Consider the following 22,872-nt stretch of genomic DNA (forward strand, 5'->3'; position numbering starts at 1 on the left):
CGTCTAGCCCAATAAACATAGTAATCACGAAGTCATAACTTGTACAGGTTAAATGAATTAACGGTACGTATCTACAGAAATAAGTTTACAGTTGGTGAAGGCGCTTTAAAGTTTACCTGAAATTCCCATAAAATGTAACGAGATTCACAGCATAATGATCACGCTAACAAATAGTCGGAACTTATATTACAGGTCACTTTTAAGTGACTTTTCTTTAAGTAAAAATTTTTTAAAAAGCGAAAGTTTGTCATGTAATCACACACTATTTATGTAACTGAAAAATTCAAGTGAGTTAGGCTGTTGCAGTGAAAAAAAAAAAAAAAACAGTTACGGAATAAGAACACAAATATTAAAACTGCAATTATGGAGAGAATCAAATTTTAAGATCTTTAGCCTACAAGGAATTTTAACGGTACCTTAAAAGACACACATACATTGAATTAGTGGCCAGCGGTCACTTAAGCAAGTTATACAACTGGCGGAGATGTCTTAAAATGGTGACATGAAATTTGATGAAAACGTAAGAAATCCTTAAGAAATCATGTAAGAGGTTCTTACAGCCCAGCCGACAAGCACAGTAATACGATAAGTTTGCACTACAGGACGTCCTTCAGCGCAACCAACGCTTAACCTCATGAAACAATGGCACTATCCGCTCTGATCTATCGACAGACTTGACAGGGCCCAGGCAGCAGAACCGAATACAGAACTGGAAATAATTAACAGATAGAGGGCTGGTTCACAAAAGTAATAAGCGGCAAGTTATACGGATCTAAAATGGAAGATGTTACAAATCATTTGTGCAAAGTAAACTTAATAGTAAACGTGAAAAAGTTTAATATCTTACAGAAATGTTTGGTACAGCACTGAATGCAGTACATCTTCACGTTTTATTTACAAACATTCAATATAGCTACCTTTTAGACTTGTTCAATTCCCGCATCAGCTTCATATGTGGTACGCAGTCAAGCTCAGCGAAACGATTGTACCAATTAATAACAGTTTGTCTTTGAGGTGATGGTTTACAATATTTAGTCCTGAACTGTCTTTGAACTATAGTAGCGGATTTTGATTCATGAAACCATAAACAATATTGTGCACACTCTGTACCGTTATACGACTCCATGAAGACTGTTTGAATAAATGATTCAAGCATGCCACCTAACGGAAACGCCAGGAATTGACTGTGTTAGGAGGGAATAAAACTTGAAGATATATTGCATCCAGTGCTGTACCAAAAAATTCTGTGAGTTATTTATCCTTGTCACATTTAATGGCTACTCTTGTACAGCTAATTCATGAACACACTGTACTCAGCTGGCTAGCTGTCTTACAAAAGTACACTCAAGAGCCAAAGAAACTGGTACACCTGTATAATGCCGTGTAGGGGCAACGAGAGCACGAAAAAGTGCCATAACACGAAGTGGCATGGACTCGACAAATGTCTGAAGTACTGCTGGAGGGAAGTGATATGATGTAACCTGCAGGAGATCTCTTTTGAACAACATGTTGCAAGTCATCCCAGATATGCTCAATAATGTTCATGTCTGGGGAGTCTGGTGGTCAACGGCAGTCTTTAAACTCAGAAGAGTGTTGCTGGAGCCACTTTGTAGCACTTCTGGGCGTGTGGGAAGTCGCATTGTCCTGCTGGAATTGCCCAAGTCCCTCGGAATGCGCAATGGACATAAACGGATGCAGATGATCAGACAGGATGCTTAGGTACATGTCACCTGTAGAGTCGTATATGGACGATCAAGGGTCCCATATGACTCCAACTGCACACGCCCTCAACCAGCTTGAACAGTCCCCTGCTGACTTGCAGCGTCCAGGGATACATGAAGTTCTCTCCATAGCCGTACACGCCCATCCCCTCGATATAAGTTGAAACGAGACTTGTGTTACCAGGCAACATGTTTCCCCCAGGCGAGGCGTAAAGGTTTGCGTCGTGTTGTCATCAAGGCTACACGAGTGGGCCTTCGACTCCGAAAGTCCATGTCGATGATGTTTCGTTGAATAGTTCTCACGCCGACCTTTGTTGATGACGCACCATTGAAACCTGCAGCAATTTGCGGAAGGGTTGCACTCCTGTCACGTTGAACGAGTCTCTTCAGTCTTCGTTCGTCCAGTCCTCACACGTTCTTTTTACGGCCGCTGTGGTGTCGGAGATTTGATGTTTTACCTGATTCCTAATATTCACGTTACACTCGTGAAATGGTCGTACAGGAAAAACCCACTTCATTACTGCCTCAGAGATGCTGTGTCTCATCGCTCGTGAGCCGACTAAACATCACGTTCAAACTCACTTATATCTTGATAACCTGTCATTGTAGCAGCATTAACCGATCTAACAACTACACCAGACATTTGTTGTCTTATATAGGCGTTGCCAACAGAAGTGCCGTATTCTGCCTGTTTGCATACCCTCTGTATTTGAATCCGCATGCCTATACCAGTTTCTTTGACGCTCCAGTGTAGATCAGAACGATTTTCGCTAACAACTTTTGACTCGTTTGTTTCCGGACTCATACCTCAAATTGATATGTTTACCCTTCTCCGTCATTCCTGAAGGTTTGTAGCCTAATGGAATCACCTTTAAATGCATACACTTGCAGGAGCCGTTGCTTATATCTTCGAGCTTAGTACTGTCGTTGGAAGACGTTTCCGGACATGGGTTCCAATTCTCATTTTGTTCCTCAACACATCTTGTACATCTCTTCGAAGTTTGTCGGCCCAGTTTTGAAACACCTTGTATGTACCAATTATGGCTACACATAACGTTATTTATAGGTACTTGTGTAGCCAAATATTGTACTGTATATAGCAACAGTGTTAATTTGTAGAGATGAGAGAAAAGCTGAAGCTGATGCATGGGAACAGGATGGGAGAAAGACAAAACATGGAGCGGTAACGCATTAGTAAATGTCATAATACATGAACCTTCGCTAGAAGGAACGCTCGAACTGCCCTTGTGTCTAATAATCTCCTCAGTGTATGCATAATGTAGCGTCCAAAATTTTACACACATTAGACCACTGAGAACGGACACACAAATCGTAAACAGGTCACTAACACGCAAACAAAGAATTACAGCTTGCGTACAACTGAATGCATTTTATAAGCATTCTGTGTGGTAGACATAAAGCGACTATTGTTTTTAGGTTAAAGTATTGCAAAATTTATATTCAGTCTTTAGTCTCTGTTTTGGTTAATTTTTTAGGGACATGTTGCGGAATGAAATGCCACATCTATGAGTTTCCTGATTCACCATCGGTGTTGGAATAAAAAGTAGCTACACTGATAGAATCTCGGGAATAGTGCGTGATACTGAAAATCTAATGTCTGACAGTTAATTAACTTCGAAAGTAAATTCCGAGGCAAATAAATAAATAAATAAACGAGGAATACGAAAATAACAACCGAACTAACTTATTGCGTGATTTACCTCCAGCTACATTTATCTGTTATAGTCTCCACTCTTCAGACATTTGTCACATCCCGAAATTAATGTTAGCACTACCCAGAGAAACATGGGTCCCACTGAACGTTCTAATACTGATAGCTATGGTGCGGTAGACTACTTGCCCGTGCTTGTAACCGACACTGCATCTTTTGTAAAACTCCTTTGTAATTAATTTTAGCCTCTAGAATTGGTTTATTTATTACCTAAGAAGTACTTTATTGTCAACGCAACGTCTGTAACACTCAAATAATAGTTACCTTCATTTTCGTACACTATGTGATCACAAGTATCCGGACACCCCCGAGAACATTTGTTTCATGTTAGGTGCATTGTGCTGCCACCTACTGCCAGGTACTCCATATCAGTGACCTCAGTAGTCATTAGACATCGTGATACAGCAGAATGGGGCACTTCGCATAACTCGCAGACTTCGAATCTGGTCAGGTGATTTGGTGTCACTTGTGTCATACGTCTGCACGCGAGATTTTCATCTTCCTAAACATCCCTAGGTCCATTGTTTCCGATGTGATATTGAAGTGGAAACGTGAAGGGACACGTATAGCACAAAAGCGTATAGGCATACCTCGGTTGTTGACTGACAGAAACCGCCGATAGTTGAAGAGGGTCGTAATGTGTAACATGCTGACATCTAAGCAGACCATCGCACAAGAAACTGCATTAGGACCCATTTGCAAGCACAATTTCAGTTAGGCGGGAAGTGAGAAAACTTGGATTTCACTGTCGAGCTGCTGCTCATAAGCCACACATCACGCCGATAAATGCCAAACCACGCCACGCTTGGTGTAAGGAGCCTAACCATTGGACGATTGAACAGTGGAAAATCGTTGTGTGGAGTGACGAATCACGGTACACAATGTGGCGATCCGGTGGCAGGGTGAGGGTATGGTGAATGCCTGGTGAACGTCATCTGCCAGTGCGTGTAGTGCCAAGAGTAAAATTCGGTGTTATGGTGTGGTCGTGTTTTTCATGGAGGGGGCTTGAACCCCTTGTTGTTTAGCGTGGCACTATCACAGCACACGCCTACATTGATATTTTAAGCACCTTCTTGCTTCCCACTGTTGAAGAGCAATTCGGGACGGCGATTGCATCTTTCAACACGATCGAGCACCTGTTCACAATGCACGGCATGTGACGGAGTGGTTATACGACAGTAACATGCCTGTAATGGACTGGCCTGCACAGAATCCTGACCTGAATCCTATAGAACGCATCTGGAATGTTTTGGAACACCGGCGTCGTGCCAGGAATCACCAACCGACATCGACACCTCTCCTCAGTGCAGCACTCTGTGAAGAAAGGACTGCCGTTCCCCAAGAAACCTTCCAACACCTGATTGCACGTACGCCTGCGAGAGTGGAAGCTGTCATAAAGGCTAAGGGTGGGCCAGCACCATACTGAATTCCAGCATTACCGATGGAGGGCGCCAAGAACTTGTAAGTCATTTTCAGCCAGGTGTCCGGATACTTTTGATCACATAGTGTATAATTTGGTACCAGAAGTCAGGCTAGCTTATCTAGTGGTACAAATCGTGATTGGAAACCGGAAGGATGCGAGATCTAACTCCTGTTGCAGGTTGGAATTTCCAGCTTGCCTTTAACCAGGCAATAAGGTGGTGGAGTTTCGGGTTCCGCTAAATGGGTCAGGAGTCCATTACAAGCAGGAAGCGACCTCAGGGTAGCACGGGCTGTGCGGCGTGGACTGCGTGGCTTTTTAGGTTAGAGGATCTCGGGGAAACACAAAAAGGGCTTCAGTCTCAAAGGGTGTAGGTGGAACACCGGAAGAACGTAGATCTAGGAACAATCGGTATAACAGTTGTAAATTGTCGTAGCTGTGTTCGAAAAGTACCAGAGCTCCAAGCGCTAATAGAAAGAACTGATGCTCAGATCGTTATAGGCATTGAAAGCTTGCTAAAGCCGGGAATAAGTTATGCCGAAATTTTCGCGAAGGACGTAAAGGTGTTCAGAAATGATCGGCTAAACACAGTTGGCGTGTTTGTTGCTGTTAGAAGCAGTTTATATTGTAGCGTAATTGGAGAAGAAAGTCCCTATGAATTAGTGGGAGGTAGAGGTCATTCTTGGCAAACTGAATAAAATAATAATTGGATCCTTTTACCGACGTTCCAACTCAGATGATACAAATTTCTGAAAGGTTCAAAGAAAACTTGAGTCTAATTTTAAACACGAACTCGACACACACAGTCACAGTTGGTGGTGACTTCAATTTATCCTCTGTACGTTGGGGTAAATACATGTTTAAATTAGGAGGTACGCATAACATATCATCCGAAATTGTGCTAAACGCATTCTCTGAAAAATATTTCGAGCAGTTAGTTCATGAACCTACGCGAATAGTAAATGGTTGTTTAAACACACTTGAACTCTTAGCAACAAATAATCCTAAGCTACAAATGAGCAAAACGGATACAGCGATTAGTGAACACAGGGGTTGTCGTAGCGAGACGGAATACCGTGACTCTCAAATCCCCCAACAATAAAGGAAACATACATCTATTCAGGAAAGCAGATAAAAATTTGCTTGACGATTTCCTGAGAGACAATGTCCACTCCTTCCAGATGAACAATGCAAGTGTACACCAGATGTGGCTTGAATTTAAAGAATAGTATCTACAGCAACTGAGATATTTATACCAAATAAATTGACAAATGACGGAGCTGATCCTCCTTGGTACATAAAATGGGTCAGAAAACCGTCACAGAAACAACGAAAAAAGCATGCACCAACTTTCTCCTCCGAACGCGAAAATATTTTGCTGACGCCTATATAGGGAGAAACAGTCATCATAATAAAATAAGGGAAATCAGAGATGCACAGAAAGATACAGGTGTTCTTCTTTTCCTTGCACTGTTCGAGAGTGGAATAATAGGGAATTAATGTGAAGATGGTTCGATGGCCAGTATGCCAGGCGCTTAAGTGTCATCTGCATAGTATCCACGTTTATGAAGATGTAGATGTACACCTGTTAATCATATGAATGTTCTCCAGGAACGACACGTTGTTCTTGTTCCACATTAAAACAATAGTTTTTTGGGCGTAAGTTAGGACCACTCTAACTGCGGAACTGGCTTCCAACTGATAGCCTTGCACCAGGTCGATGAGCAAGTTGTACTATGGTATCAAAAGGCGTAAATCTGGTTCTTTAGAGGTGGAGACGATTTCAGTTTCACTGGAGATTCCATTGTTGTTGTTTATGTTGCTGTTGTTGTTAGTGAGTTAACGCTGGACTCCTCGGAGGTTATGAACGTCTCAGGATAACATCAGAAAGATGTTTTCTGTATACAGTGCAGTGGTAGGCAAAGCTGGTCGAACTATCTAAGGAATTTACGTCTGTTTTAAACATGCGCTGGTCATTCAGCATTCGGTTGTGAGGCCTTGGTGGTAACACTGGTTCCTCCAGATCACCGAAGTTAGCCGCTGTCAGACTGGACTAGCACTTGGATGGGTGACCGGCCTGTCTTCCGAGCTTTGTTGGCAAGAGGTTTGCACTCGGTCCTGTGACGTCAACTGAAGAGCTACTTGATTGAGAAGTAGCGGTTCTGGTCACCAAAACTGACAGCGGCCGGGAGAGGGTGTGCTGGCCACACGCTCTCCATATCCGCATCCAATGCAGTCAGTGGGCTGAGGATGATACGGCGATCGGTCAGTACCGTTAGGGTCTTCCGAAACCTGTTCGGAGGGAGTTTTAGGTTAGTGGGTATGTGTTAATGTCTGGGTGAATTCACATTGTTACTGGTGGACAGCAAGAGAAAGATTTTTGATTTAGTATAACAGTGACTGCTAACTACATGGGAGAAAACATATAGGGTATGAATTTAAATAGGGTTGGCTTCCTGCTACGTGAAGCACTGCAAAGATGTTGCGTGATTAGGGCTTTAGACAGGGCTAGCAAACACTGTAGACATGTCTGGATGGTACGAGAACAACTTCTATAATTAACCCAATTTACCATTGCTGAGATGGTGTGACTTCCTTGCCCCGACGAGGCAAGTTACCTTACCGCAAGTGCAATCACAACATAGGGCTGCATGTGCAGAGGCCAGACTAACCTATGGTTCCTGCGGCCTTCTTCGCAGTTGTAGGGGAAATAGTCTGGATGATTGACCGATCTTGCAACATGGTCTTGATGGATTTAAGACGAAACAGGGGACCTCACAGTTACTGAGATCCTTGGAAGAGCCACCCATGACAAAACAATTCCAAGACTGAGGGGCGAAATAGTCACAGAAAGAACAATGTAAGTATACCAGTTCCAAAGAAGGCAGGTGCTGACAGGTGTGAGTATTACGAACTACCAGTTTAATGTCATGGCTGCAAAATACTGAAACGAATTATTTACAGAATAATGGAAAAAGTGGTAGAAACCAACGTCGAGGAGGATCAGTTTTGGTTCCAGATAAACGTATCAACACAGGGGCATCACTGACCTTACGACGTCAGACAGCCTGGTGAAAGATAAACCTATGTTTACTGAATTTGTAAATTTAGAGAAAGCTTTTCATAATGTTGAAATTCTGAAGGTAGCACGAATGAAATACAGGGAGCAAATGTTTATTTACAACTTGTACATAAAGTAGACTGCGTTCCAACAGTCGAAGGACGTGGGAAGGAAAATAGTAGTTGCGAAAGCATTGAGGTTTGTAGCCTGTCCCAGGTGTTAATCATTCTGAACCTTCATCAAGCAGTACGGGAACATAAGAAAATATTTGAGAATGGAATTCAAGTTCAGAGAGAAGAAATAAAGACTCTGAGATTTACCGACGACAGCAAAGGGCTCGAAAGAGCAGTTAAACGGGATAGAGAGTATCCTAAAAAAAAAAAAAGATTATAAAATGAACATCAACATCAACAAAGGTAAAAGTAATGGGATTTAGTCGAATAAAGCTAACCGATATTGAGAGAATTAGATTGGGAAACGAGGCACTAAAAGTAGTAGACGAATTTTGATACCTGGGCAGCAAAAGAAGTGGCCGAAGTAGACAGGCTGTATAATGTAGATGATAATAGCAAGAAAAGCATTTCTGAAAAAGTGAATTTGTGAACATCGAATATAAATTTAATTTTTTCGTAAGGTATTTGTCTGTATTGTACCCTTGTATGGAACTGAATCGTCAGCGATAAACGTTTCACACAAGGACAGGATGGAAGATTCTGGAATATAGTGTTACAGAAGGATATGAAAATTAGGTGGGTGGATTGAATAGCTAATTGGAGGTACTGAATCGAATAGCGACAAAAAAAAAAATTAATGCACACCTCGACTACAAAAAAATGGCTCTGAGCACTATGGGAATTAACATTTGTGGTCATCAGTCCCCTAGAACTCAGAACTACTTAAACCTAACTAACCTAAGGACATCACAGACATCCATGTCCGAGGCAGGATTCGAACCTGCGACCGTAGCGGTCACGCGGTTCCAGACTGAAGCGCCTAGAACGGCACGGCCATCCCGGCCGACCTCGGCTAAAAGAAGGAATCGGTTGATAGGTCATGTCCTGAGGCGTCGAGGTTTCGTCAGTTTAGTAATGGACGAAAGTGTGTAGGATAAAAATTGTAGGGGGAAACAAAGGCTTGAATGCACTTCACAGATTCAGCTGGGTGTAGTTGTAGTAGTTAAGGAGAGTTGAAGCCCGCTACAACGACAACAGCTCAGTTTCACTGCCGCCGTATTATCGAGTTCCAACAAACCATATGTTTTTTCTGTAAAAGTTCCCAAAACGTTTGACTTGAGGTGGAAATATTTTGTAAGTGTCAGTACCAAGAAATGAATCGGTACTCCTTGTCCCAATTTTGGGTGGCAACGGTGCTCAGCTTCATAACCTGTCACTGCATCGGACGAGTAAACAATACTATCGTCACCGCACAAATTATGAGCAATGTTCCCTGCAGAGTGTGAGCAAGGGTCATCAGGAAACGTCTGTGAGAAGGTGGGCTAAGACCGTCGGTGACTTCTATATACATGATAGGTAAAACAACTGACCTGCATAATTATAGACCAATATCCTTAAAATCGTGTTGCTGCAGAGTTGCTGCGCACATTCCGAGTTGGAATATAATAAATTTCCTTGAGACGGAACAGTTTTTGTTCACGGGTTTAGAAAGCATCGCTTGTGCGAAACGACCTACCTTTCCTCACATGATATCCTACAAACCATGGCTGGAGGGCAGCAGTCAGATTTCATATTTCCAGGTTTTTGGAAAGCATTTGACGTAATGCCCCACTTTAAAGTATTGACGAAGGTCCGAGCGTTTGATTTGGTTTTCAGATATGTTAGTGCCTTGAAGACATTTTAAGTAATGGAATCCAGTTCGTGGCCATAGACGCAGAGGGTTAGTCAGAGTTATTCTCTCTTTATGTAAATGACCTGATGGGCAGCAATTTTCGGTTGTTTGCTCATGGCGTTGTGGTGTCGTGATTGAGTGACTGACTGCAGGAATATACAAGATGACGTAGATCAAATTTCTGGTTGGTGTAATGAATGGCAGCTTGCTTTAACTGCAGAAAAATGTAAGTTAATGCGATTGAGTAGGAAAAACAGTTCATAAGGTTCGAATACAGCAATAGTAAAGTGCAGTTTGAAGAAGTCACTTCGATTAAAGATCTAGGCGTAACGCTGCAAAGCGATGTGAAATGGAATGAGTATGTCTGGTTGATAGTAGGAAAGGCGAATTGTCGACTTCGCTTAATTGGAAGAATTTTGGGAAAGTGTGGCTCATCCATAAAGAATTCTAGTGCAAACTATTGTTGAGTAATGTTCGAGTTTTTGGGATCCCCACTAGACAGGAATAAAGGAGGATTTCGAAAGAGGTCGGAGGCGGGGTGCTACATTTGTACACTAGTAATACGGAGATGCTTCTTGAACTCTAATGGGAATTCCTGGAGGGAAGACAGTACTCCTACCGCCAGGCACAATTGCGCAGATTTAGAGAACCGAAATTTGATATTCTTTTGCCACCGATGTACATTTCGCGTAAGGAGCCAGAAAATAAGATGCGAGGAATTAGGACACCTACAAAGGCTTTTAGACAGTTGTACGGTGGTTTGTGGAGTATGGATGTAGATATATATGAAGGCAATCGATAGGCTTCCTCTCAGTCCTTATATGTACAGCGTGTATCAAAAGGTATGTTACAAGGCGTGGTGGTTGGTAGAGGAGGCCATGTAAATATATCTTGCTGGTATACGTATGTTCGAAAGCGATTCGTTTACGTACTAGCGTCTCTGAAATGTAATTCATGAAAAATTCGTTACAGCTGACAAAATTTAGCATTAATATTTAAGTCGTATGACTTCAGCATCCTACTGTTGCGACGCTCTTTGCACAGATGATTAATCTAGAACCAATATTATGCATCTGTAACTCTTTACTTTGATTGTTGCAAACGATTTTTTTTTGTACATAGTGTTTATAACACTGGTAAGAACTTGTTATGTGTATTTCGAACTTCGAGAATAACATTTCCAGTAAATTTCTAGCCCACTGTAAACAATGTGTACTAACAATTACTATCCTTTCTGCATGCATTTGCTTAATATCTCATATCCAAAAACTCGTTTAATCCGTAAATCAGTTCACAGGTGGCGTTTTACCCAATTTTTCTAAACTCTTCAGAAACATACTTATTAACATAAAAATTATGTTTAACATTGAAGAAATGTAAGACTCTCAAATGTTCAAGAGCCTTTCTTAAACTCATGCCACGTGCAAATTCGAAGTAGAACCTACAGCTGGTTTCTAGGCGATGTGTGGGAAATACGTGTATGTCTTACACTGGTTCATTACCGTATGTAATTTATTGTGACACTATGGATCTGTGCCACAGCTTAGTAATTTTATGACAAGTGCCACAGCTTAGTAATTTTATGACAAAATGTAGGAATATATTATGAACATTAAATCAAATGTGAAATAACACAAGACACGTCAACAGTATGTTTACGCATGATATTAAGTATTTAAAATCCGAACCTTTGTAGAAAACGATCATACTCCTAGACGAAAAAGCTTTCAGCAATAAGCATAATACATTCTTATTTTTATACAAGTCATTCACGCGATCCTTCACTCTCCTTACAACCGTATACACGACAATAGTAAGAGGCCACTGTTTTCTGTGAAGAAAGACTATTATGCTGGTACCAAGCAAAATTATAACAGTATTTATGTTTATTAATTTGTAAAATGAAGATAAACGGTTTGGAAGCGGAAAGTACGAGACCTGTTGGTGAGGGAACTGGGTTAATCAAGGAAGACGCCAAAGACAGTGCCTTTTGATGTTGGTAGCAGTGATAACGATGGAAAATGGCTGATCTTATGAAGTAACCTTCATTAGGATGTATCTACAGAGCTAGTAATCTACTTTAGGTTGCATCATACTGAAGGCGTCATCTGTGAAAGTTAAAAAAAAAAATTACTCGCGTTTCAACCAAAAAGAGAGAATATCTCAGTTCAGGGCCACTACAGAAATTCGTGTTAAAACATAGGAAAGTGGCTAAGCTCCCGAATGTGTGAACTTAGGAAGATACAGTATTTCTAATAAACTGATATTAAGGAACTCTAATGCACCCGCCAGTTATGGTATTTAGTGCGGTAGGACAACAGCAGCAAATTACGAAGCAGAACGCTGTACCAGAGAGGAAATGGGGCTAATGTCAGGTGGCCAGGCAGATGAGTATTCAGCAATGCAAATAGAAGTTCACCGCTCGCAGTCGGTCACCGTGCATCTCCCGACGCCAGAACGGACACGTCACGTAGGGCCGCCGTTAAGTCACGTCGTTAGCGGCCTTATTAGGACGACGGCAGGAGGCGCGGATTACGCCAGCCGCTAAACAGAAGAACCACCGGAAGATTATGCGTGTCTCCAGGCGCCGTGGCCTTTCCTGCGGGGATAACCCGTTCTCACGGTGGGCACCCGGCTGCTCCATATATTGACGTGGTCAGAGAGGGGCGCAATCAGCTCTCCTCCAGCAGGACGTGAGAGAAGACGGCACTCATCCGTTCTCTGGATCTGTCTGCCTTGCTGCTGTCCCCGTCAGTAACACCTCGCGCTTGGTAAGTGCTGGACGGTAACGGAGATCACCGAAGATTACTTTTGCCGTACTCGTAGCGTATCTAAGTGCTGTTAGTGCTTTATAGTTTGTGCCAAGCTCGACAGGGAATCCATGTAGTATCGCGAGAACAATTCAGTTGTTAACTGAAGGCGCACTGGGTCTTCGGTTTCGAAAGTAAACATTAGCGTCAAGGAAGTGATGCGATAACCAAACGACCCTCAGTACTACAGTTCAGTGCCTTATTTGGGTGGATAGAACGGTGGTTGGTTAGCTAATGCAGTCCCGTTGGCGCAATGGCCTTATTAAACTCTTTTGATATAAGCATTGTATTCAGCAGTTTGTGTAGACCGGGGAAGTTTGTACGATTTGCATCAGTGTGAGTATAAACTGTTCGTTAGAAATCTGTACCCTGTCACAAGTTAAAAATTCATTTCACGCTTCATCATCTAATCGTACATACGGAGCAGGCGACGCTTTTATCTGCAGCGTATTTTTAATTTGTCCTCTGCTTTAAAACATCTAACGTGTTCTACAGTTGACCAGACCTCGAAGTATCAAATAGAAACAGAATGACTTTGGTAGCTCTGGTAGCCGTCACTTGACTCGAATTCGGTATCACGGTGGTTCAGATCCTCGTCTGGTTAGAGATTTAGATTTTATGTGTGGTTTTCCTAAGTCTCTTCAAGCCAATTTCGGGGGGAAGTAACGAGGCAGATTTCTTTCCTCAACCCTATATTACGTTTTTCTCTAATGACCGTGCCTAATTGTCCTTCCTTACGATACGCAACTGTCTCGATACAGCGGTTCGACTTCTGATCGTCGCCAAATTCTTAGTTTTACTGCGAAAATATCGGGGAAATTTTAAAGCGTTATTTTTCACACTAGCCTATCTGTATAAAATTTCTAAGGTTTGTCTGGAGAGGTTGGCTGCTGGTACATTTCAACGGCCAACCAGGGGTCTTGGTCCGATTCTGCAAAGATATCACAATTACAAATGTACACCAATGACTTCTTGTTGTATTGTACAACTCATTGTTTATGTAATGTCTGTGAACCTTTACGCCGGCCGCTGTGGCCGAGCGGTTGTAGGTGCTTCAGCCCGGAACCCCGCTGATTCTACGGACGCAGGTTGGAATCCTGCCTCGGGCATGGGTGTGTGTGATGTCCTTAGGTTAGTTAGGTTTAAGCAGTTCTAAGTCTAGGAGAATGATGACCTCAAATGTTGAGTTCCATAGTGCTTAGAGCCATTTGAACCATTTTTTGAGCCTTTACCGGGAAGTCATCATTGTCTCGTATTCCTTATCGAGATATGTGGAGTGATTTTGACATACTTTTGGGACTATTCCATAGTGCTTAGAGCACTATGAAGATAGCCAACATTTTCTAAAGCCCACCTCTGCTCCATCACCGAAAATCTCGCAGTAAATTAAATGATCATTCCTTGTAAGCGTGTGGAAGGTAGGGACGATGGGAGATGACAGGGAAGGGCTGGGAAGTGGGGGGTGGGGGGGGGGGGGGGAGGAGGGCGGAGTGGGCTGGGATCGACCACATGAGGTCTGTTCATGGCGTCCTAAACACAACCAACCAACCGGAAGTCGACAAGAAGGGACCGTCAAGCAAGAAGACACTCATTTGTAATCACGAAATTCCATCGTGCGTCACAGTATTCGTAAGAAGGGGAGACGAGAAAAAAAGCACTGGACCACGAGCTACGGACATAGCTCCCATCCACCAGTTCTGACTAATTTTTAGGGAAGTTTCTCTTGATTATAAGGCTGTAACTGAGAATTGTCTCTCAAATATTTTCAATTTGGAATATCTTTGTCCCCATACTCGCTAGCCTGGTGCCCGGCAGCAGAAAAAAAAGGGACTACACTGGTCAGAATAACAACTCGCTGTACCTTACGAAAATAAATCGCAGTTCCACATTAGGTAAATGGCACTTGTCAAGCACGTATCTGCTCCACTACACACGAAACAGATACCCGGGAACGCACGAGGCCTTCGTATTTTTACCTAAGACGACCTGACCCAGAAATAAAAGAATCTCCAGGCCTCGTCCCTTAGTTCGAACTAAGGGCTTTGGGAGGTTACATGTGATTTTAAAACAAATGCTGGAGTTGCAAATTCGCCCCCCCCCCCCCCCCAAACATTCCCAACGGGCATTTCATTTGTCCCAGTCCCAGCCGTTGAGTGGGTCAGATCTGAAACAGCCAGCTCTACTCTTGGAGTTAGAGAATGAAAGGCAACAAGAAAAAAAACCCCTGTTGGGAAGTTTATCCTTTCTCGCTCTTAATTCGTTGCAAATTCACTGAAAAGAGAACAATAGGCTACTGCAAAATGTCTGCAAATGATTCTTCTAACTGCATAGCTGTTATTATACAATTTTCAGTGCTCAGTCCTAATATTATCTAAGTGTTTGCATTTTTTGTACATTATTTACAGAAGACAAGGAGGAAATACGCAGACTTCAGACATGAAGACATCAGCAGTTATTGTGATGGCTGTTCTTCTCACCGTTGGCTCTTCACTGCCAGTAGAGCAGGTAAGGTGTTATTCTAGAGAAGGTTTTTGGTTTCAGATGAAAGAGGTCAAGCTTCTTTTATATACTAGGAAAATAAGAAAATTACGCAGCCTTGGACAGAGATAGCGTTGAGATTAGTTAAAAGTTTCGTTTTGACATGTAGGTAAATGTTGCTCAGTAACATACGTGAAGTGCCAGTATGATCTGATAAGATTTACTTGTACGGATTTTCGGAGTAGTATTGTGAGCGATTTATTGAAATTGATAAACTAGAAAAACTTTTCCTTATAAAATTCTCGGCACTCAGTACGAGAAGTGGGAAGGCAATGAGGATTTGCTACTTAAATTTACGGGGTATGGAGCACTTCATAGGTTTGAGATACAAAGTTTGGACAGACGGGAAATTCAACCAACATTGACAGATGTAACAATATGTAGATTGACAACTTTGTGCGTTTCAGTGATAGTCGATTGGTACAATTATATTCTTCCTGTCAGTGGTCTTGACTACTTTCGTGGGTTTTCTGCTCAACAGTTTGTAGATTAGCTTCCAATATGCACGGTCCAGTCACTTTAAAGTGACCACCGTCTGTGTTCGACGTCAGCTTGCAATAACCACTCACATACAATAGATGTCAGCACTAACAGTGGAGGCTATATGAAACCTGCCGAAAGCGGGGGGGGGGGGGGGGGGGGGGGTCGAAGGAAACAGTGCAGTCGTTGAGGTAACGCGGAAACGGAACGATATATCTGATGCCCAAAAGCGCACGATCATTATCTTCTGGGGCAAGGGTGGAAGCATTTTCGGAACGGATAAGTTTAAAGATGGCAGTCTGAACTACAGTTACGGAGATGCGCACCGGTGTAAAGACATGCAACTATTAAGCAGCTGATAACCGAGATGAACCAAGAGGCTACCATCAGTGCTGCACATGGATCTCCTCAGCAGGCACCTGGTTAATACACCCATGCTGGCTGCTGTTCATCGTTGATGAAGGCTGGAATTCTGACGTCAGTACCGCAACTGTACGTCCATTGATTGGTGACAGGTGGTCTCTTCAGATGAATCACGTTTTATGCCCCGTCGGACAGGTGGCAACAATTATCGAGAGGGTCCAGGCGGAAGAGAGAGCATTACCGTCTGGGCAACGTTTTCGTGGCATTCCCTGTGCGATCTCACCATCCTGGAAGGCACAATGGAAGAATGCCTCTATCAGTGGGGACCATGTGCACCCTCACATGCTGTTTGTTTTTCCTCGGTACGATGGCATCTACCAGCAAGACAACGCAACCTGTTGCACAGATCGCTGTATACGCGAGTGGTTCAGACAGCACCAGGATGAGTTAACTGTACTCCCATGGCCATCAAACACCTCGAATTTAAGACCAATCGAGAATCTGTGGGACCACTTCGATCCGGCTGTTCGCGCTGTGAATTCTCATCCGAGAAACCTAGCGCAGGTGGATACGGCATTGGAGTCAACCTGTCTTAACATGCTCGTCGGTGCCTTCCAGAACGTCAGTGACTATCGTCCTGCATGTCTCGCAGCGGTAAGCTCTGAGAAAGGTTGTTGTTTAGGCTTTTTACAGTTGGTCACATTAATGTAACTGGACGGTGTAGTTAGTTTGTTAGTTTTATAATGATTCATTGGGAATTGATGAGAATGACTTTTGTTAACGTAGGTTACACCAAGAAAAGAAATCATAGACTCGAGCATAAGTGGCATCTTAGGATTCGAATGTAAGACATGCACCTGTGTAGAAAATGTGTGGTTCTTTCTGATGTGCAGAATCTGGTTCGGTTGACACTAATATATAAGTGGGAGTAATACAGAAGCGATTCAGTTGTCTGACGTAATTAGAAATGTGTAGGTTTAGAGTTTAAATGCGAAAAGGAAATGCACAACATGTTCGAAAATTGTTTCCAGGTCTAGAGAAATAGAGATGGCAGAATGCCATTTGTTCATTTGCCAGGACAGGGGATACTTGAGACTGGTATTTGGAAGTGAGCTTGTTGGCACCTTTCAGTATCTTCTATTCCAGTGTGCGTAGCACAAAAAATGTCTTTAGGTGATAGCCACTTATTAGATGTGGTGACAACTTTACAATCAGTGTGGAGTAGCCACAAGGTGTTAATTATGACTTCGAAAAAATCAACTCGTGATCATGAAAAGCTGATGGACTTAGTACTTTTCTATATTTCACCCTTCAATATGAGACATTTTTGGAATGAAAGATATTTCTGGTCCGCTAAAGACAACAATGGTAATTTAATTATACGGTAAAGTCACATTTATTGCTAATGAAACTGATGGTTTTGGCCATATCGTCAGTCCTCAGATCATAACGTACAGGTCGTGGTTCAGTCCCACAAACGTGCTTTCCGTAGTGTGAGGCTGCACCAGGTCCCGTATTTTGTGATCTGACGACAGTCGATGTGGACGGAATCGGTAATTTCGTTAGAAGGAAATGTGATTCTCCATCTACATCTACATCCATACTCCGCAAGCCACCTGACGGTGTGTGGCGGAGGGTACTTTGAGTACCTCTATCGGTTCTCTCTTCCAGTCTCGTATTGTTCGTGGAAAGAAAGATTGTCAGTATGCCTCTGTATGGGCTCCAATCTCTCTGATTTTATCCTCATGGTCTCTTCGCGAGGTATACTTAGGAGGGAGCAATATACTGCTTGACTCCTCGGTGACGGTATGTTCTCTAAACTTCAACTAAAGCCCGTACCGAGCTACTGAGCGTCTCTCCTGCAGAGTCTTCCACTGGAGTTTATCTATTATCTCTGTAACGCTTTCGCGATTACTAAATGATCCTGTAACGAAGCGCGCTGCTCTCCGTTCGATCTTTTCTATCAACTCTAACTGGTACGGATCCCACACTGCTGATAAATATTCAAGCAGTGGGCGAACAAGTTTAGTGTAATCTACTTCCTTTGTTTTCGGATAGCATTTCCAACGAATCTCAATCTGCCATCTGCTTTACCGACGATCAACTTTATATGATCATTCCATTTTAAATCACTCCTAATGCCTACTGCCAGATAATTTATGGAATTAGCTGCTTCCAGTTGCTGACCTGCTATATTGTAGCTAAATGATAAAGGATCTGTCTTTCTATATATTCGCAGCACATTACGCTTGGCTACATTGAGATTCAATTGCCATTCCCTGAACGATGCGTCGAATAACTGTTATTGACACATTTTTCGCAACGTTGGATGATTTGGCAAAGACTTTTGTAGACGATTGCATCATGGTTGTTGAGGAAACATTCTACCTACAATATCACTTTGTCATCATTCTGGAAATTTCTGACATACAATGGTTTGGCCATACGAGTAAAATGTCACTGGGTGTCATACCAGGAGACAAGGGGCCGAGCAGAATTTTTATGGCCCAAAGAGGCAGTATGTGCTCTGATGAGAATGATTTACGGTTGCCCTGTGACAGCTTTCTGCGACGCTATTTGTCAGCCTGCCGTAATCACTTCATACGATATCGTAAGTATATTCCTGGATGGTTTTTCCCTTAAGAGGATAGTCTGTTAGCACACATGGCGGTCCCAGAAACACACTCAGCATTGTCTCGACCGATCACGATTTGGTCGCCGCCTCTTTTTAGGGTGCTGACTACACATGTTTGCACATTTTGTACCTACATTCAGAAGTGTCGTCTGCATGCTCATTTGTCTGGTATTACTCCCTTTGAGCACTGAAAGACCTGAGTCGAAACAAGGCCCCCAGAGTAGACAATATTCCATTAGAACTACTGACGGCCTTGGGTGAGCCAGTCCTGACAAAACTCTACCATCTGGTGAGCAAGATTTATGAGACAGGCGAAATACCCTCAGACTTAAAAAAGAATATAATAATTCCAATCCCAAAGCAAGCAGGTGTTGATAGATGTGAAAATAACCGCACTATCAATTTAATAATTCACGGCTGTAAAATACTAACGAGCATTTTGTACAGACGAATGGAACAACAAGTAGAAGCTTACGACTTATCTTAGAAACTAGATTAACAAAAGACAAACCTACGTTTCTAGCATTTGTAGACTTAGAGAACGCCTTTGACAATGTTGACTGGAATACTCTCTTTCAAATTCTGAAGGTGGCAGGGGTAAAATACAGGGAGCGAAAGGCTGTTTACAATTTGTATAGAAACCAAATGGCAATTATAAGAGTTGAGGGGCATGAAAGGGAAGCAGTGGTTGGGAAGGGAGTGAGACAGGGTTTTAGCCTCTCCCCAATGTTATTCAATCTGTATATTGAGCAAGCAGTGAAGGAAACAAGAGAAAAATTCGGAGTAGGTATTAAAATCCATGAAGAAGAAATAAAATCTTTGAGGTTCGCCGATGACATTGTAATTCTGTCAGAGACAGCAAAGGACTTGGAAGAGCAGTTGAACGGAATGGATAGTGTCTTGAAAGGAGGATATAAGATGAACATCAACTTAAGAAAAACGAGGATAATGGAATGTAGTCGAATTTGTATAGAAACCAAATGGCAATTATAAGAGTTGAGGGGCATGAAAGGGAAGCAGTGGTTGGGAAGGGAGTGAGACAGGGTTTTAGCCTCTCCCCAATGTTATTCAATCTGTATATTGAGCAAGCAGTGAAGGAAACAAGAGAAAAATTCGGAGTAGGTATTAAAATCCATGAAGAAGAAATAAAATCTTTGAGGTTCGCCGATGACATTGTAATTCTGTCAGAGACAGCAAAGGACTTGGAAGAGCAGTTGAACGGAATGGATAGTGTCTTGAAAGGAGGATATAAGATGAACATCAACAAAAGAAAAACGAGGATAATGGAATGTAGTCGAATTAAGTCGGGTGATGCTGAGGGTATTAGATTAGGAAATGAGACACTTAAAGTAGTAAAGGAATTTTGCTATTTGGGGAGCAAAATAACTGATGATGGTCGAAGTATAGAGGATATAAAGTGTAGACTGGCAATGGGAAGGAAAGCGTTTCTAAAGAAGAGGAATTTGTTGACATCGAGTATAGATTTAAGTGTCAGGAAGTCGTTTCTGAAAGCATTTGTATGGAGTGTAGCCATGTATGGAAGTGAAACATGGACGATAAATAGTTTAGACAAGAAGAGAATAGAAGCTTTCGAAATGTGGTGCTACAAAAGAATGCTGAAGATTAGATGGGTAGATCACATAACTAATGAGGAGGTGTTGAATAGGATTGGGGAGAAGAGAAGTTGGTGGCACAATTTGACTAGAAGGTGGGATCGGTTGGTAGGAAATGTTCTGAGGCATCAAGGGATCACCAATTTAGTATTGGAGGGCAGTGTAGAGGGTAAAAATCGTAGAGGGAGACCAAGAGATGAATACAGTAAGCAGATTCAGAAGGATGTAGGTTGCGGTAGGTACTGGGAGATGAAGAAGCTTTCACGGGATAGAGCATGGAGCATGGAGAGCTGCATCAAACCAGGCTCGGGACTGAAGACCACGACAACAACAACAATATTCTCCTTGCTAATATGTACAAAACTGGTACAATATTTAATAGTGTTTTTACAGAAAATAATTACGTAAATTTATTTTTTGTAGATGATAAGTAAGGCCATACGTTGTGTACATAGTCCCGCGTAGTTAGCGCGTACACAAGTTTCCCACTAGAGCGCCCCCCGCTAAGCACAACAGCGCAGGCGCAGCGCTCGTCCGTCTCCGCACTAAGAGATGGCGCGCCCATAGATAGGGACCGCCGATCCGCGTATTAATATGTCACGCAGTCAATGAGATTACTGCTAACGTAGAACCTTTTCTCCTCGTGGATCACACTCGCGCAGTGATACATGAACGCGCGAGGTATTATAACGAGTGTACAGACCCCCGATTAGTCAGTCTGCATTTGTTTGCACCAGTCTGTACCAGTCTGCATTAGTCTGTACCAGTCTATACGAGTTCTACATTTGTCTGTACCAGTCTATAGTCAAGTTTCAGTAGGCGCCTAATAAGATTACCATATTCCTGTACATAGCCATGAAGATAAATGTATAGACACTTTGTCAAGTATCAGAGATATGTGAGAATAAGATTAATGTACCAAGACCAAAGGAACTTCAGATTGTCAATTGTAAACAGCATCCAGAACCAAGTTAAGTAATTTTTATGCTTGTTATTATTTTAATAAATGTGTGTGAAAATAATCAAGTTCTGTTTAATGTTGGTCACCGTCAATGTGCTACTCTAGGCGTGCAAGTGCCATTTCTGTCGTCTGACCTAACGGTAGAAGATAAACACGCCACAATAAGACCACAAGACATATTGCTGACACTCGACTACTTCGTTAGAGCGAAAAGTCAAATAATCTGAGGTGTGTGTACCGAAGGTCTTATAGTACGCACACCACACCATATTACAACCCCTCATAGCTGCCAATCTCCTTAGCGTTTTATCTCGTTGTTGCAGGAGGCAGTTCGTGAGCCGCGCTCGCCTTTGCCTCGCCACCATCACCTCCACCTCCATCACCACCACCACCACCATCACCACCACCACAACAACCCGCACGGCGACGTGTCGGTGGGCGTTTCCCAGCAGCCGGGCGTGGGCACCTTGGTGGGCGTCAGCGGCCACGGCTCGTGGACCAGCGGCGACGGCCACACGCACGTGAACGCGGGCGGCAGCTGGGACCGCGTCTTCCACGGGCCCGGAGCCACGCACCCGCACGTGTCCGGCGGCATCTCCATCACGCACGAGTTCGGAAGGCGCCGCTAGTCTCAAACACCTGCCACATGGCCTGCCCAGCAACGATCGTTTCAGTGTCCGCGTGACTGAGTTTTATCAGTCAAAACGGGCCCACGACAAGAACATCTTTCACCAGATTTTGTGATTTTCATATTTAGTGCGCCCTAAGATAAGCAACCCTACTTACATCACCTGCACTTGGTCAAATGGTTCAAATGGCTCTGAGCACTATGCGACTTAACATCTGTGGTCATCAGTCGCCTAGAACTTAGAACTAATTAAACCTAACTAACCTAAGGACAACACACACATCCATGCCCGAGGCAGGATTCGAACCTGCGACCGCAGCAGTTGCACGGTTCCGGACTGAGCGCCTAGAACCGCGAGACCACCGCGGCCGGCACCTGCACTTGGGGCAGATTTATTTTACCTACCCTGAATATCCAAGATTCGATTGGCATCCCATCGTATGTCAGGCAAAGCCAATGAGTTGACAAAAGCGAATGTGGTTGTCACGGATTTGGCTCACTTTGACAATATACTACTCTGAATTTCCAAGCCTTTCCTTTGGGAATCATCCTCATAGCGGTGCAGAGCTTTATCCAAAATGTGATGCAAGACCCGACATTTACACATGTACTCCGCAGGCCATCGGAATTCCCACCTGTGTAAGACGCCCCCTATCCTGTGCCACCCGCGTATGGAACACGGGGAAAAAGCCCTACTGTATGCTTCCTTACAAACCCTTATCTCTTTTATCTTATCCGCATGATTCTCACGAGGGAAATACGATGGAAAGAGTAAAATTCTTACACAGTCTCCTTCGAAAGTTCTATCTGCACATTTACTTAAAAAGATGTGCCCTCACAATGTCGTCTTCCATCTGATTCCAATTAAATTCCCTTAGCATCTCTGTTATACTTTCGTATGAGCTTTACCAATCCGTTGCTATTCTGCCATAACGACGTTTTCCGTCCGACCCAGTTGGCAACAACGCCAAATGCTCGAGGACTCCTCTAGAATTAAGGTCTTCATTTTTATGGCGTTTATATCCATATTCGCAGAACAGTTCCTTACGGTAGTTCAAACCCGTC

General features: G+C 43.0%; 1 protein-coding gene across 2 annotated transcripts; it reads left to right on the forward strand.

The window, feature by feature from the left end:
* The first annotated feature begins 12,465 nt into the window (after positions 1 to 12,465).
* Positions 12,466 to 21,808, forward strand: LOC126336170 (transcription cofactor vestigial-like protein 3). Of its 2 annotated transcripts, none has more exons than XM_049999666.1 (3): positions 12,466 to 12,550; positions 14,995 to 15,094; positions 21,503 to 21,808. In XM_049999666.1, the coding sequence occupies exons 2-3, from the start codon at positions 15,026 to 15,028 to the stop codon at positions 21,806 to 21,808; spliced, it is 375 nt and encodes a 124-aa protein (XP_049855623.1). In that variant the 5' UTR covers positions 12,466 to 12,550; positions 14,995 to 15,025. The 2 variants fall into 2 exon arrangements, with proteins under 2 accessions (XP_049855623.1, XP_049855624.1); XM_049999667.1 differs by having other exon boundaries at positions 12,475 to 12,550; positions 14,998 to 15,094.
* Positions 21,809 to 22,872: the final 1,064 nt, after the last annotated feature.

The sequence above is a fragment of the Schistocerca gregaria genome, chromosome 2, assembly GCF_023897955.1.
Source record: "Schistocerca gregaria isolate iqSchGreg1 chromosome 2, iqSchGreg1.2, whole genome shotgun sequence".
Taxonomy (NCBI): Eukaryota; Metazoa; Arthropoda; class Insecta; order Orthoptera; family Acrididae; genus Schistocerca; species Schistocerca gregaria.